Source organism: Rhamphochromis longiceps, linkage group LG17 (genome assembly GCF_057381845.1).
Source record: "Rhamphochromis longiceps isolate RC_006_pf linkage group LG17, R_longiceps_female_GT1.1, whole genome shotgun sequence".
Lineage (NCBI taxonomy): Eukaryota > Metazoa > Chordata > Actinopteri > Cichliformes > Cichlidae > Rhamphochromis > Rhamphochromis longiceps.
Window position 1 is genome coordinate 39,516,799 of NC_140573.1, and position 15,761 is coordinate 39,532,559.

The 15,761-nt window shown below is 38.0% G+C and overlaps 2 protein-coding genes across 2 annotated transcripts; one reads left to right on the forward strand and one right to left on the reverse strand.

The window, feature by feature from the left end:
* Window positions 1–1,239: 1,239 nt before the first annotated feature.
* Window positions 1,240–8,244, reverse strand: slc5a8 (solute carrier family 5 member 8). Its single transcript, XM_085385744.1, has 17 exons — window positions 7,951–8,244; window positions 7,711–7,830; window positions 7,042–7,107; window positions 6,891–6,942; window positions 6,710–6,777; window positions 6,290–6,328; window positions 5,893–6,008; window positions 5,358–5,498; window positions 4,450–4,579; window positions 3,344–3,432; window positions 3,056–3,165; window positions 2,881–2,948; window positions 2,661–2,747; window positions 2,079–2,293; window positions 1,803–1,903; window positions 1,622–1,710; window positions 1,240–1,541 (listed from the first exon to the last, which is right to left on the reverse strand). Exons 1-17 carry the CDS (start codon window positions 8,167–8,169, stop codon window positions 1,422–1,424), a joined length of 1,830 nt encoding a protein of 609 aa, XP_085241870.1. The 5' UTR covers window positions 8,170–8,244; the 3' UTR covers window positions 1,240–1,421.
* Window positions 8,245–9,214: 970 nt separating this feature from the next.
* Window positions 9,215–12,566, forward strand: LOC146650187 (sterile alpha motif domain-containing protein 3-like). The gene is made up of 7 exons (XM_085386136.1): window positions 9,215–9,308; window positions 9,656–9,674; window positions 10,082–10,166; window positions 10,257–10,421; window positions 10,712–10,918; window positions 11,151–11,417; window positions 12,537–12,566. Exons 1-7 carry the CDS (start codon window positions 9,215–9,217, stop codon window positions 12,564–12,566), a joined length of 867 nt encoding a protein of 288 aa, XP_085242262.1.
* The last annotated feature ends 3,195 nt before the right edge of the window (window positions 12,567–15,761 follow it).

The window sequence follows — 15,761 nt, forward strand, 5'->3', positions numbered from 1 at the left end:
ATTAAAGCATCTTTCTTTCAGCTTAACGAGTGAACCGTCAGCTCGTTTAAAGATGTGTAAGATGTGAGCCTCATCTTGGTGACTCCCATTTAGACCAAAATTATATGGCCAATTGCATTTTTCATATAACCTCTGGGATCTCCTGGTCTAACAACACTTTCAGTCAAAGGCTCTTGGGACACTTTTTCAATCCTTTGAGGCATCAAGTCTAGACGTGGCTCCTTAAAGAGCCAAGTTTCCAGCTATAAGGTTGCCCAAGTCTGTGATTGGTACCCTGTACAGGACATCAACTCTTACTCTCAATGTTACCATATTTATATATACATATTAAGCGGAACTTAATCTAGAAACTGAGGCTACAACCACTTTAAAAAATATTTTTAATAAGATTACAATAGAAGTGAGAATTTAATAATTTTTTTATAAGCAGTCACACTAATGGCCACCACAAAAAAAATGCAGGTTTAATGCACTTACACACATTTAATTCACTTTTAAGACCTAAATGCCACGTTCATTCAGAAGAAGGGAAGAAGTAAGCAGGGTAGCCTCTGCAGAACTGCATGCACATTGGACATGGGGCTCTGCCCTATGGGCCACGTGGCACGGTGCATGTTCTGTCCTCACTAAGTGTTGTCCTCGTGAACGTAGACTCAGCTATACAGACAGCTAAACACTCTCCTAATCAAAATCCAAGGAACAGTTGAGTTGGATGATTTAATAAGGAAAAAGTGTGAAACTGTTGACAAAACCAGAAATAAACCAATAAAAATGTTGTATCAATATAAAATATAGCAAACACATATTCAAAGATATAAGAACACTATATTTATCTGCTTACTGAGTGGAATATGGTTGGAATATGGCATTTTGCAGTTAATTTGATGAATTTTCACTGGGCTCTTCTGTAGCCCAGGAAGACAGAGCTTGAAACATATCAGCATGGCATATTGGCACAATAGTAACATTTTCCACCAAGACTATGAAGATAGTTATTTTACTCCCATGGCACACAAGGGATCACACTGGAGAGAACCAGGCTGAGAACCTAGCTGTCTTTTCATGCCTCCGAAGCAATTCAAAAATACAGACTCTAATCAATTTAATTACATGTAATTTTATTACATAACAATATGTTAACTTTAATGGAATCTGATTACATGAAAAATGATTAAAAAACTTTATTACTTAAATAAATAGACCTTTGATTTTTATATATTTCTGTGGCATCATTTAAAATTATTGCTTCATATTTATTGCTGATTGATCAGTACATAATAACTATTGCACAATTTAAATTCAAACAAGTGCTAGTCTGCATTTGCAAAAAGTCCCACCACAATTCCTCTTCTACATTGCATTTCCTGTATAAGATCATAGAGAAACAAAGAAGCTTATACTTTAAAAAAGCAGCTACATTCTTAGGTGGAAATGCTGCTTTGTGGCAAATCCAGCTCAACATCACAGAAAGCAGGATTAGGATTGCCAAATGTCTTCTTCCTGTCCTTTTTCAGATCAAGCTTTCTTTTTCGTCTCATGGCCTAAAAAATGGGAAAACAGGGCAGAAACTCAGTAAGTTAACCTGTCATATATGACATTCGCTTACTGAAGCAGTACTTACTCTGTCTTTGATCAATTTAAACAAGTAGTAAAGACTTGTGTCTTCTTTTGTCAGCCTGAGCCTGGATTCTACATTCAGCTTCCAACCTCCTGAAATGTTCAATAACAACACACAAAAAGCATCAATAACCTCCTAAGAGGACAGCGTTAACCATAGTGCGCTGAATAAAGATGTTATTTACCTGTCAACACGCTGACTATCAGACCCACACTTATAGTTATTATAGTTCCAATTGGACTGAAGTAAAGGTAGGAGACTGAGTACCAGTCTGCCAGCGCAGGCCTGATGATGGGAGTCGTGAAACCAGAAGTGAAATCTTGCTCATACCATCAAAAGAACAATTGTCATCAAGATTTCTAATGTCTACTCATCAGTGTGCTAAAATTTTTTATAAATGTTCATCCAGGGCATTAAAAAAAAAGTTACTTTATGGATCTTTTCTATTAGCTACACTTACTTGCTATTGATAAGTACTGGGGCTGTTGTTGTGGAGCTCTGCAATGTTGGGACATGAGTGGAGGTCCAGCTGAAGCTGTCCGTCATTGTAAAGTTACAGCCTTCAGTGGTCAGTGACAGAGGCCGACTCATTTCAGGGGGAGGAGGGTATATCTGCGCTCCGATGGCCACCCAGAGAGACACAGCCAGCCCCAACACAACACCTGACAAAGCTCCCTGAAAAACATTTTAATGAGTGCAACATGAAAAAGTGTACAGTTCCATAGAAAAAGATACAAAGGATATGCAAACGTTTTAAAGGGACGATTAAAGATGAAGCCTTATTAAATAACAGGGATATATGTAGTATGAAGGTAGATAAAGTACTGTGGGGGTTTTAGCCTCTGTTGCTCTCAATTCAACTTTTTTGAGACGTGTTGCTGCTGTCAAGTTCAAAATGAGCTGTTATTTTTTTAAGAAATGGCACATTTTCTGGGTCTCTATGGTCTAATGTGACTAAAACTTTTTCCTGAATCATTTTTTTTTAATCTGAATGTTTATTGACAGCCTTTTTTGGAATTAGGTGTAACAGGGATATACTTACTTTTGACGTGGCAAATGGACAGAGAATCCCCAAAGTGAACAGTCCAAGTAAAGGACCTCCAATGACCCCGAATATACTGATGACTGCCTGTTTAGAGGAAAGCACATACCAGCTAAGCTGCAGACAGCATATTCTATCATTAACAAATGCATAGATCCTGTAATAGTTTTCCTTTCTTGATTAAATAAACCGTGGAGTTTACACACTGACAGATTTGTACCTGGAAGATCGGTCCTAGAAGTGAGGCCAACCCAGCCATCCCAATGCATAAAACTCCATACAGGAGGCCTGCAAACAATAATGGTAAAATATTGGGCGTTCATTTGTTAATAATTTTTCATAATTGCTTTTTAGCGATGCCAGTCTTAAACTGAACACAGTGATTATCTACTTACTCGTTCCTTTTGAGATCCAGGCCAGTTGTCTCTCTGACATGCTGGCATATGGTTTGATTAGATCTTCCACTGTCACTGCAGCCAGTGCATTGATGCTAGAAGAGACTGTGCTATGGGTTGGAATAGTAGGAAACCCAAGAACAGTCGAGTCAAAAACAAGGCACGATACAACTAACCTGCCTTTTAGATAGCAATCACAGCATTATACTGCAAGCTGCTACAGTAAACACACTAAATTTTCATTGTGTACTTAATCTGTTGAAAGTATTATCTTAAATATTCAATAACCTTAAAGATCCACTAAATGCTGCTGCCACAAACAGACCAGGAAGGCCAGGATAGTCTCCCAAGACGTCCATCACCAAATAAGGCATCAACTACAGAGGAACAGTGAGACTGGGTTAATGGATCAAGAGGGCCAGAGAGTCATACCTTATACAAACTACTGATAATAATGATATTAAACTGTTAGTTCAACAGTATTCACACAGTTAAGTAATTAAGTAGCTACTATTTACCATTGATTAGTAATATTCAAATTTTTGTTACTTTGTAACTTTGTTACTTTTGTAAGGTTTTATCACTGGTGCCATTACACATTTTTCATAACAATAGTGAGTCTTTTTTTTTTTTTTTTTTTTTTAGCACATTACTCATCTTTTTATTAGTTGCAGTTATATACCATCTGTTTGTTGAGATCTTTAAAAAGAAGCTAATTTGCAGTCGGTTTGGTGTTACAAGATTGTTGCAGTCCCTGAAATACATTATATAGACAAAGTGTTGGTCCACTCTTCTTAATCTTTAAATCCAGATGTTTGCAGTCTTATTGCCACAGGTGTGCAAAACTAAGCGCATGGCCACGAAGTTAGGACATTTTCATATTACAGTTTAATGAAGTGAATTCTCAGTCTTGAGACACTCCTCGTTTCTTTAAATGCTACTGGGAAAAAATGGGAAAAAACCATAAACCACGACTGTAGTTTTCTGTAGTTTCTTGGGCCTACCACTTTTTTATCATCTAACACCTAACACAGGCCTTTTGTTTCCACCCAAAAGAGCACTCTGCACACCATGCTGAGATGAAGTTTCTGACTAGTAGCTCTTTGGAAATCACCTTGTTGGTTGGAAAATACTATTTTTTGCCTGAGAAACTGTGTTAGTTTTGGGATTAAGCTAAAGAAACTAGGAAAATGATGTGTTTTTGGCACAAATTTCTGGTAATAGAGTGCCTAAAGATATCGTTTAAAATGGGTTCTTACTGGTTTATTTCTCAAATTAGGTGCCTTGATGCTTGTTGGGGCAGTTATATAAGAACTATAAGAAGTAATATGAGGTAAACTTTCTATCATGCGTGAGTGTAATTTGTTACAGTGTAACTCTCAGCTATGTCATACCTGATCAAGTGCAGAAAGCAGTCCAGATGTCCAGGGGTCGCAGCTTTTATAGATTGAGTAAAGACACATTCCCGCAAACACTGCACACAACAGTATCAACCACAGACCTAACAGGTTGATGAACAAAGAACTAAAGAAGAAAACAGAAAATAAATGTACTTGCATCCATTTATTTATATAAAAAAAAACATTTATATAATATATATATATTTTTTTATTATTATTATTATTTTTTTTTAATATAGCACCAAATTACAACAACAGGTGCCTCAAAACAGTTTATACTGTAAATACAATATACAATAATACATACAGAGAAAAACCCAACAATCACATGACCCCGTATGAGCAAGCGCTTTGGCAACAGTGGGAAGGAAAAACTCCCTTTTAACAGGAAGAAACCTCCAGCAGAACCAGGCTCAGGGAGGGGCGGGGCCATCTGCTGCGACCGGTTTGGGTGAGGGGAGGAAGACAGGATAAAGACATGCTGTGGAGGAGAGCCAGATTAATAATAACTAATAATTAAAGGCAGACAGGTATATGAACATAAAGTGACTACAAAAGGTGACTGAAGAAGAAACACTAGACCTACTGCAGCATAGGAATGAAGGATTCGGGGTTACCTGATTCAGCCCTGACTGTGTTTTATGAAGAAGGAAAGCTTTAAGCCTAATCTTAAAAATACAGAGGATGCCTGTCTCCTGAATCCACACTGGAAGCTGGTTGCACAGAAGAGGAGCCTGAAAGCTGAAAGCTCTGCCTCCCCGTCTTTTAAATATGGATGAATTTCTATATTAGTCTCTGCAGTGTAACATATGACTGGCATTTTTAAGGCAAGCTTTTTGTTGAGAAGCCCCCACCACCACCACCACCACCATACATACATCGTGCAATAAAACAAGACTCACAGTCTAGCATGAGCAATGCTCTTGCAGGAGATGTATCTCTGAACCTGCGACTGGTTGGTCCCATATATACTGGTCCAAAGAAATGTCCCTCCAATGGCAACAGTCCAAAAAGTGTGTCTTCTCAGAGGGTTTGTATCAAAGCTGATGAGACATAAAAAGGGAGAAATTTGAGTTTATTGATTGCTTCTGAATTCAAGAGGCTGGTTAGCTAATCTCCAATGTGCACCATTCACAAAAATGTGCTTTAAAGGAGTTTACAACAAGTGAAATCACTAGCAGTACACTAGGAATGCTCCACAGTATGAGACATTAAATTTCCACAGAACTGCTACGGTGCTTAGCTGCATTTGTGGAAAGAATTGTTCTTATTGCTGTGTATGTATATTGTTGTTGATTTAGTGATGATATACTGAGTCAACCCATAGCATGAAAACTGTCACTGTAAATTAGTGTTACTGTTCCTCTTCTGCCGACAGTTGACTCTTTTCCTGCTGCTAAATTGAACGTTCATTTTAATGTTTTGGTGAATACTCACTCCCAGAAGTTGATTCTCCCTCCGTGTTGTGAATCTGAAAAGATGTTGATGACTCCACCTTGTAGGATCACAGATGCGATGATGACAGACAGGAAACCTGCGATCATTACACCGAGCTGGAGGGAAAAAAATACCACTTTTAGTTTGCTTATTGAATGTTGATGGAAACGGTGATAAAAACTAGTGTTTGACTTGTAAAGAAGAGCAGAAAATGCTGGTGTTTTGAATGAAGCAAAACACCAGCATGCTGATGTGGTGTGCAGTTACTATTTATGAAACACCAGTGTACATTGTTGTCTCTCCAACCACAAGCAGCATGAGGCATAACGGGTGAGCTCTGATTTAGTCAGTACCACACCAACCACCTGGTGTGTTATTATTTCCCCGAGGAGCCTACCTGAAACACGTCTGTCCACACCACTGCCTTTAGACCACCCTGTAACAATGCAGAACAAAGTCAGATTTCACAAAGGGCTGCTGTATATTTCCATTTGGTGGTATGACTCTTTTAGACCTTCAAGAACCAATAACTGCAGATATAATACTGATTACAATTATTGAGTCAGACATTGCATTAAAAGAAGGTTGAAAAACTTCCACATGTGCATGAGTCTAGGGAAGCTTAAGTAGTGCACACTTTCTGAGGTTTCCTAGGTGTGCAGAAGTGTATCATCATGATGACACTGGGATCCTCTGATCGATGGTGATCGGGGCTGAGCTTGAATGAACCCATTTTCTCATTATTTAATCATTCTTGTCAAAATGCATTAAAAAATTGGGGACCGCAGAATTCATTCAATCAAATTTTGTTACATACCAGTGTGCAGTAAAATGTACAGACCACTCCCGTGGAAATGACCGCACCCCACAGATTCATCCCGGTCACTGAGGAATGAACCACTGGTCAGTCAACTGGATAAAACCGAGTACGCGTAAGTGCCCTCGTGCAGGAATGTTTTATGAATGTGACCACTGTGTTGGACCGCAAGCAAACATACCTTGGTTTAAAGCAAGAGCTGGAACATAAATGACAATTCCACTGTAGAGGATCTGTCACAGGAAAAAAAAAGTTCCCCGAGTGACTGATATGTGGTTTTACCTACACAGGTCAAAACCCTGTAATTATGTGTAGACAGGCCTCTTACTCACTGTTTGGACAATGAACAGCAGTGTGCCCAGCAGACGGGTTGCTCTGTTAAAACGCAGCTCCAGATACTTCATAGTGACAGAAGTAGAGAGACAAGATAAAAGTATGAGTAAGGTGATGCATTTCTATCAAGTCATAAAATGTTTTCGTCTCATGTTTACAAATTAACCAGCGCCTTAAAGTCGAACCCAATCACTCCCTTTACTCCTCTTTGGTTTGAATCTATCGATAATCTGTTTTTCATCTCCATGCACCATAGTTCATGACATAAAGTGAGACAAAAGCAACATCTGAAACTTGAAAACCACACACCATAATGTTTAGTAGCCGGGGCTCTCTTTACAAACCACTTTCGACTTTCTTTGACTTTTACCAAGTTACTTGGCCATATTGTATTTTATCTATCTCAGTCCACAAAAACGACGTGCTCTTTATTCTTTCAGTGTCATTCTTGTTTTGTTTTTTACCAAGCCTAACACAGGCCTTTTGTTTGCACAGTAGTGCAACGGTGATCAAATGTCTCTGTCCCTTTCTCGATAACAGTTCAAAATTATCTTTCACATGTAGACATTTCATTCCTGTGTAAACAGAGTCTGGTGGAATTGCAAAACAGAAATCAGACGATCCACACAGCACAGCGCTGAAAAAAGGGGAAGAAAAAGTACTCTTACCTCAAAAGTGCTGGTGATTTCCAGCTTGTAGAAGATGGGGAGGAAGACCTCAGATGTGATCAGCATCGCCATTAAATAGGAGAGACCGTAAAATCCGATATTGGCTCCGTATTGGTAAACCTACAGAGGGATTGTATGAATTATTGTAGCTATTTAAAAAAAAAGAAAGTTCAGCCTTGCTTCCATTCAATAACCGTCACATTTTGGATTTGTCCCTTGTGAATCTGCGTTTTACCTTACCTCAGCTGGAAAGGACAGCACTGTGATGGCTGACATGAAGCTGGCGGTCAGGGACAGGGAGACGGGCAGAGCTGTCAGCTTGCGGCCTCCAGTTAAAAAGTTCCCGGGGTTTCTCCGGCTCCTGTCCACCCAGGCGTAGTAGATCCCCACAGCAGCGGACACCACCAGCATGAGAGCGAACAGCACATAGTCCGCCAATGCGAAGGAGGTAACTGCCATTTTAGTCAAAGTTGGAAACAAAGCTTTGAGATTTATTCAGAAAGTTATTCAAACCTCCCCCATGTGTAGAAGTCCTGGCACATCACCATCTCACTGAACACTGAGCTGAGAGCAAAATCACACCGCTGTGGGTGTGTGTGAGGGAGGCAGGGAGGGAGGGAGACAGGTGGATATAGAGAGAGAGTTAGTTCCAGGGAAGTACAGTACACTCTCAGAAATAGAGGTACGAGAGAAGAACATTTTTGTACCTATAGGTACATTTTTTTTAAAATGTTCCCTTAAAAGTACAATACTGGTCTTTAAAAGTCCAGAAATGCCCCTTTAAAGGTTCAATTTGAAATAAAGTACAAATCTGTACCATTTTGACCTGTACTGCAGTGGCAGAATGTGGTAATGGGTCAGCATGGGAAAATCTGGATGGGCCTGGTTAATTGTAAAATTCATATGAGATGTGAGTGTGCTCATAAAAGCTACATGTTATAATCAAATCTGTTGGTCCTCTCCTCTGTACATAAATTATCCTATGATGCAAAGAATATCTGTAACCTACCTTTGTGTAAGTTATGTTAAATTATATTTTAAAAAAACACACACACACAATGACATGCAGGCACAACCAAATGATGTTAAAAAAAACTGGTCCATTTCCATTTTATTAAGTTCCAGTTATAATTTTTTAATGTTTTAAATCTTTCAAAAACGTGAAATCATTTTACTGTTATGTTTGGACTTTACTTTTTTGCTTTAACTACATCCTAGAATTGTTCATTAATTGTGAGGTTTTTATGGAATTTGCAACATCAAGTTAAACCGAGGTTCTTTGGAAGTTAAAATGTCAAGCAGATTTTTATGTTACGGTGACTACATTTTGTAAGTTACAAATATAGTTTGCCAAGACAGCATAACGGTTTCTAAACAACTGCGCATTAATACCACAATGTTGTATTTTCATGTGTCAAGTTCGCAACGCGCATTAATCCCAAAGGCCGAAAAGGCAGCAGTGATGAGTGCTCCGCCTCCGCGCTGACTAGCGTTGACACAGAAAATGACTCTCAGGGGGTTATCCACGGAGGAGCTCCTTAAAAGGTTGATGGAAGAAGGCATTGATGTGTCAGACGACGAGGCGCAAAGATTTAGAGGTAAGTCGGGTGTGATTTTGTGTTTTTATAAAAATTACAACGTGTAATTTTACAGTAGAGTTAGCAAAAGTCCGAAGAGCTAGATTTAACATGGGCGAAAGCTAGCAGTTAGCTAAGTTTTAAACAAAGAAAGGTACAAATGTGGACTATTTAGACTGTTGGTGGAATGTTCAACGTCTGTCTGCCCGCCGTATTCGAGTGTTTTATCAATAAATAGTGTCGAACCGTGTACAAAAATGTAAAAAAAATCAATAATTTCTCAAAACATGCTAGTATGTAAATATAGCTATTAACAAAATCGTTTTCTAAGCAAAATTTATCCCATCTAACTTGTTTCCCGCTCAAAGGGATTTTAAACAATGGAAGGTACACATTTGTACCATTCCACCTACTTAGTGGGATTTTCGAATATGAGAGCTGTAAGCTCTGTGCAGGGAGTACACTTACTTACATTTTTATATTACCAGTTAATTTATATTAACAATTAATCAAGAGAATTAATTGTAACTTCCTTTTGGGGAATATAGACAGATTCACAATGATAGCTTATTGTTATTATTATGTTATTAAGTTTGGGAGAGATGTGGCTGTTTGTCCACGCCCATTTTAAAAAAATTAAAATCAACTTTAGCTACATTGATTTGACATTGGTCTACAACATACTATTTACGGTAATAACAATATGATTAGAAGAATTGAAGAACAGAAAAGCCCCCAGGAAAGGATAAGAGTAATCAGTGCACTGTGGGTTGTCTTTCTTATGTTTGAAACAGGTACCCAACCCACTCAGACTACATCCAGGTAATCAAAGCCCTGATTGTGAAGTATCCTTTAAGAGATGTACACGGAAATGGTTATGTGAGTACCTCTCCTTTTTTGTTTCTTTTATAGATTATATTAATATAAAGTAAGCATAATTAACTACTTATATACATTTGAAACAACTAGGACACCTGGCACAGCCAACTCAAGAGAAAGTTCAAAGCAGAACGGGCTCCCCTAATCAGCAACGAAGAAGTGAACCGGGTTAAAGAAAAGTTTGGACGCACGCAGAAACATCGGACCACAGAGGAATCCAGCAGCTCCTGTCTGAAGAGACTGAAGCCCTCTCTCGTAAGTCCTCACACCCTCAGCCTTTAAGAGCTAAGGTAACATATGTAGTCTTATTATGTTCACTGTAAAGCTAAAAGTAAACATTAATTGAAAGAAACATGTTAACAGATAACATTAACATAGAAAAAGGAACTTCACAGTTGATTTAACAAAAGTCAGCTCAACTTGCAATTCCTATTCAACATTTTTGCATTTTTTTCAAAGCATTTGGTGTACAAATTACCGCATTTCGAGTAACATTAACTTATCAGATTTTACTTATGATAATACTGATATCTGTTTTGACAAAGGATTCGTGCTTTGTGGGGGAAGATGCAGCCTCCGTTGATGCTCATATCAAGGTGCTAAATGATCAGCACAAGAAGCTACATCCTGACACAGCACTGGTGAAAGACCGCATGACAAAAACCTTTGCATGGAGACGTCGAGAGGTAGCTGAAGGAATGTGTACTGTGGACCTATTAAAGAGATATCCATTCCTGGGGACATCTGCAGGGGTAAGAATTGTTAAGATGATTGGGGAAACAGCTAATGATTTTTTGTCTCTAAATCTGATTATTATTTTCTGTACTAACTGATTAATCGATCTGTTCATTATCTTTAGAATTTTTGTTCACGGGTTAAAGCACTTTACATTTATCTCCAGTCTGTGTCTTTAAACATGTCAAAAATTTAAATCCTCAATGTAAAATGTCATTCTTTTGTCTATTCTGCTCTTTTCATTTCCAGTTGTGTTATGAGGTTGATTTAATGCATCCCTGCCAAGACAACATCTGTCGCCGCTTTAGCAAAAACTTCACTGCTGTTCTTCAAAATGTTCTTCAAATGACCAAGGATTTGCCACTGAAGAAGGTCTCGCTGGATGAGGCCTACATCTCAGCATTCTCCACCTTCTTCATGTTCAACATGACCTACCCTGCATACTTCAAGAAAACACTTGTCTTTCTTCAGAACTGCATTGTCAACATAGGAGACCAGGGAGACAAACCCCTGCCAGTAAGTGTCGCCAGGGTACTTAACCAACTCTATTAAATATGCCCCCACTCCACAAATGTTCAAAATGTTCAAAAAGGGCATTTACTCTGAGGAAGTTGATTATACATGTTGGGTTAGTACACGCACATGAGCCTCATTTCAGCATCACTTGTGGAATAAATGACTGCCAGGCAGCTTTTTCCAAGTATCACTCTTTTCGACGCCATGTGTATCGCAAACACAAACCCTCTGTTTTGAATAGCCTTGAGGTAGTTGAAGATGGATTTGAAAACCATGCACACAAAGAGGTTGAAGACCCACACACACACAGTTCAGACGAGACGCACACAGTTCAGCAGCCCACACCACCTAGTATGGACAGTTTGCTTGAGAATTTAGGAGATCATTTATTTAGCTTTATTCTCAAATGTACTGAAAAAAATAACCTTCCACACTCTGTTCAGCAAGACATCGTTGATGATCTTAGTTTTCTTTTGTGTTTTTTTAAAGAAAACTACGACTCGTTTATTCGTTATCATTTGGATAAACATGGTTTCCGCCTCAGTGATTGTCCAGAACTTGAGCAGGTTTTGTCTACTTCAGATTTTTTCCAGAAAGCATGTGATTCAATTCGTTCACCATTTATGATAAAAGAACACTGCAAATCAAAAATGAACATGACAGAACCTATCAGTTACACAGTAAGAGACCATTCTGGTGTGAAAATTGGTAGTTATTCGTATGTTCCAATCCTACAGGTATTAAACAAATACTGTCAGGTGGAGGATGTGTGGGAACAAATTGTTCTGGATAACCACAGAAATCAAGATGATGATGTTTTGACTGATTACAAAGATGGCATGTATTTTAAAGACCACTCATTTTTCAAAGACCATCCTCAAGCTCTAAGACTTCATTTTTATGAAGATGAATTTGAAATTGTGAACCCACTTGGTGCAAAACGAAATAAATACAAAATCTGTGCATTTTATTATACTATAGGAAACATAAGTGGAAAACATCGCTCAAAGTTGAGTCACATTCATTTAGCCTTACTGGTACGCCATTCACATTTAAAAGAGTGTGGGCTTGAAACTATACTTCAGCCCTTGATAACTGACTTGAAGATGCTGTCCACAGAGGGTTTCACTATCTGTGTCGATGAAGTAGAGCACACAGTTCATGCTGCTCTTGCTACCATTTCATGCGACAACCTTTCTGCTCATATGATTGGGCGTTTCTCAATGTCTTTCAATACAGGCAGAATATGCCGATTTTGTATGGCCTCGCACTCGGAGATACAACAGCACTTTTGTGAGGACCATTTTGTTATTAGAACAACCAAAGTACATGAGTACCACATAAACTGTGTGGAAAACAACCCAGAGAGTGCTGCTTTGTACGGTGTGTATGGTAACTGTACATTTGATGCACTGCCTTATTTTGATGTGACCCAGTCTCTTCCCCCAGATGTAATGCACGACTTGCTGGAGGGGGTTATTCCTTTGGTAATGAACTTGGTTATTTGTAAAGCTCACAGGGAAAAGCACATCACCATATATGAAATCAATGATGAGCTGAAAAATGTGAAGTTTGGGAGGAATGACAAGCCGAACAGACCAGTGCCACTGACGGAAAAGATGCTTCGAAATTCTAACATAGTTGGATCAGCCAGTCAAAAATGGTGCCTTTTCAGGCTCTTGCCTTTTTTAATGGCTCCCCATGTTCCACCTGGCACTCCATATTGGCATGTGTTCTTATTATGTTCAGAAATCGTAGATCGTGTAATGGCTACAAATGTGAGAAAAGATGAGCTTGCTCATTTAAACCTGCTTATTCAAGAATTTCTTGAAATGACTACAAAAGTCTTTGGAAATGTTTTAACACCCAAGTGTCACTACCTTATTCACTACCCAAGGCTGATTTTGATGTATGGTCCTCTTCGCCCTTTATGGTGTATGAGATATGAAAGCAAGCATCAATATTTCAAAAATATAGCGAGTAAATGCAAAAACTTTGTAAACATCACTGCAACTCTTAGCAATCGTCATCAAATGAAACAGTGCTGGGAGTTTTCTTCAGGTAGGTTGCTTGTTGACTTTGAACATTCACTCAGCACAAGTGTCAGTGTGCCATTTTCATCTCTGCCAGGTGACTTACAGAATGCTCTGGAAATGAACAAAAGTTTTACAGATGTGCATTTTCAGGATAAAGTGCTTCAGCGTGTGTCTGCTATATCTGTCAGCAGTGTCAAATATGAACTTGAGGATGTTTTTGTAGTTGGCCATGTACACACTGAAGCCATACCTATATTCTTTAAAATCAAGTATATTTTGAATGTTGATACTTGTTGGGTATTGTGTGGGAAACTGTTACTTCCTCGCACTTATGAATGTCATTTCCATGCTTACCAAGTGGCAGTTGACAATGACTCGATCCTGTTCAATCCAGGAAATGAATTAGATTTTCAAGCTCTAGACACCTATTTAGTTGATGATAGACTGTTTGTGTCCTTGAGGTATTCTGTGTGACGTGATTGCAAGAACATTTTCCACTTTGTCTATATATATGACATATATATATTCTGGCTTGATGAAGTAGAGCAAAACATTTGTGTGGACAGTTTTTTAAATACATGACATCTCTGTGATCCGTCAAAACATTGTGTTCAGGTGTTTAATGTCTTTATGTGATTGTTTACTTTTTTTTAAATGAATGTATTTTTCTTAACATGTCCTATGGCAATGTATGAATGTAATCAAGGATGTATTCCTGTGGTTGTTTAAATGCTTTGATGTGATTCTATTATCGAAAATAAATAGTTAAATAACCAAATATTTTGGACTATTGGGGGTACATTTTTGTCTCTTTAGGTACGAAATAGGTTGTCGCTGGGGGGGGTACCCTCATAGGTACCCTATTGTACCCTTTTCAAGGGAACATTTCTGTACTATAGTTTGAAGGTACATTTATGTCTTAGGAAAGTACATGATTGTACTTCAGATGGTACAACTTTATAAGGTACAAAAATGTACCAAGCCTAAAGGGTACAGAAATGTCCTTCAAAAAGGAACACCCCCAGCGACAAGCATTTGTACCCTTTTTGGTACACTTTGGTACCCCTATTTCTGAGAGTGTAGCTGCAATATATGAAAAATCCACAGGCCAGCAAATATTTGTGATATCAAGTCTTCGTGACCGCAGAAAAAGTGTTTTTTATCAACCCCATGCTTGTGTTTCAAGAGGGGTTTTTTTGAGAAAACTGTGTTTTTGACAATGTTTTCGCCTTTTTATACTTCAATTTGCAGAAATACACACTTAAAAAAATGATCATGCTACTAACACAAGAAAATGATTTTTTAATTAAAAATCTATTGCAGCGTGTCATAGAGACAAACGTTTATTATGTTTATCTTGCTCCTCATTGCTGCTGTTTCAGTATAAGAAAAAAGCCCCTCTTCAAATCATACTAAAAACACTACTGTCCACCAATGTAACAATAACCGGAGCTAGCAGAGTGTAACTTTTTGAGCGTGTCTGAAGAGTGTGTGGTAGTTTTTGATAAGGGATACACGGCTCAGAATTCAGCAAAGCAGATAAAAAGAGGGAAGGGACTTGAGAAGTTGTGTAAAGTGTGATTTTACTGGCAGTTTTGAGAATGTGGACTAGATTTTGAAAGTTATGGGACTGGATTTTTCTGGATTTGAATCCTTGTTGTTGCTGCAGCACCAGAGTCAGCTGGGCTACAGTTTATCAGACTTTATCTTTATCAAACCTTGTGTGGGATTCATTAATCATTTCAAAAATAGGAATATAGCAATATTCATTTTTCTAGAGTAGACTATGATATAAATGAAAATAATATCTTATGTTATTGTCTATAAATATATGCTATAGTAATGAAATGTCTGCACACGCACAGACTGTAAACACCTGGAGAATCAGAATCTTTATTTCAGACCTATATGTAATAAATGTTAATAAAGATAAATAAATGAATATGAAATAAAAAAAGAAAGACATTATATTCAAATGATGAGAAATATTGATCATTCCCTGTTTGAAACTCAGTAGGAGGTAACACATGCTTATTAAGTCCAACCCCTATTTAGCTGATTGTATATATCTGTTTTGATTATACAGTCTAATATATACATAGACATTATCCATAAATAAATTTACATTTTTTTTTTATTTTACCACGTGTGACCTTAAAAATAATGAATGTTTGTGCTACAACCCTTGTTAACTATACTTAAGCACCCTTATTTCTATTTTGTATGACATGGTGTACTTTTGTAAATGGTAACCCAAATCTCCACATAGTAACTCAAGTATGATAAAAACCAGTGAACTACATCAGGT

Coding starts and splice junctions, on each gene's coding strand:
- slc5a8 (XM_085385744.1), bottom strand. CDS start 8,169: ATGGCAGTTACCTCCTTCGCATTGGCGGACTATGTGCTGTTCGCTCTC. Junction 6,778..6,890: donor AGCTCTTGCTTTAAACCAAG/GTATGTTTGCTT, acceptor TTCATTCCTCAG/TGACCGGGATGAATCTGTGG. Junction 5,499..5,892: donor GGGAGAATCAACTTCTGGGA/GTGAGTATTCAC, acceptor ATGTCTCATCAG/CTTTGATACAAACCCTCTGA.
- LOC146650187 (XM_085386136.1), top strand. CDS start 9,215: ATGACTCTCAGGGGGTTATCCACGGAGGAGCTCCTTAAAAGGTTGATG. Junction 10,167..10,256: donor ATGTACACGGAAATGGTTAT/GTGAGTACCTCT, acceptor TGAAACAACTAG/GACACCTGGCACAGCCAACT. Junction 10,422..10,711: donor AGAGACTGAAGCCCTCTCTC/GTAAGTCCTCAC, acceptor GTTTTGACAAAG/GATTCGTGCTTTGTGGGGGA.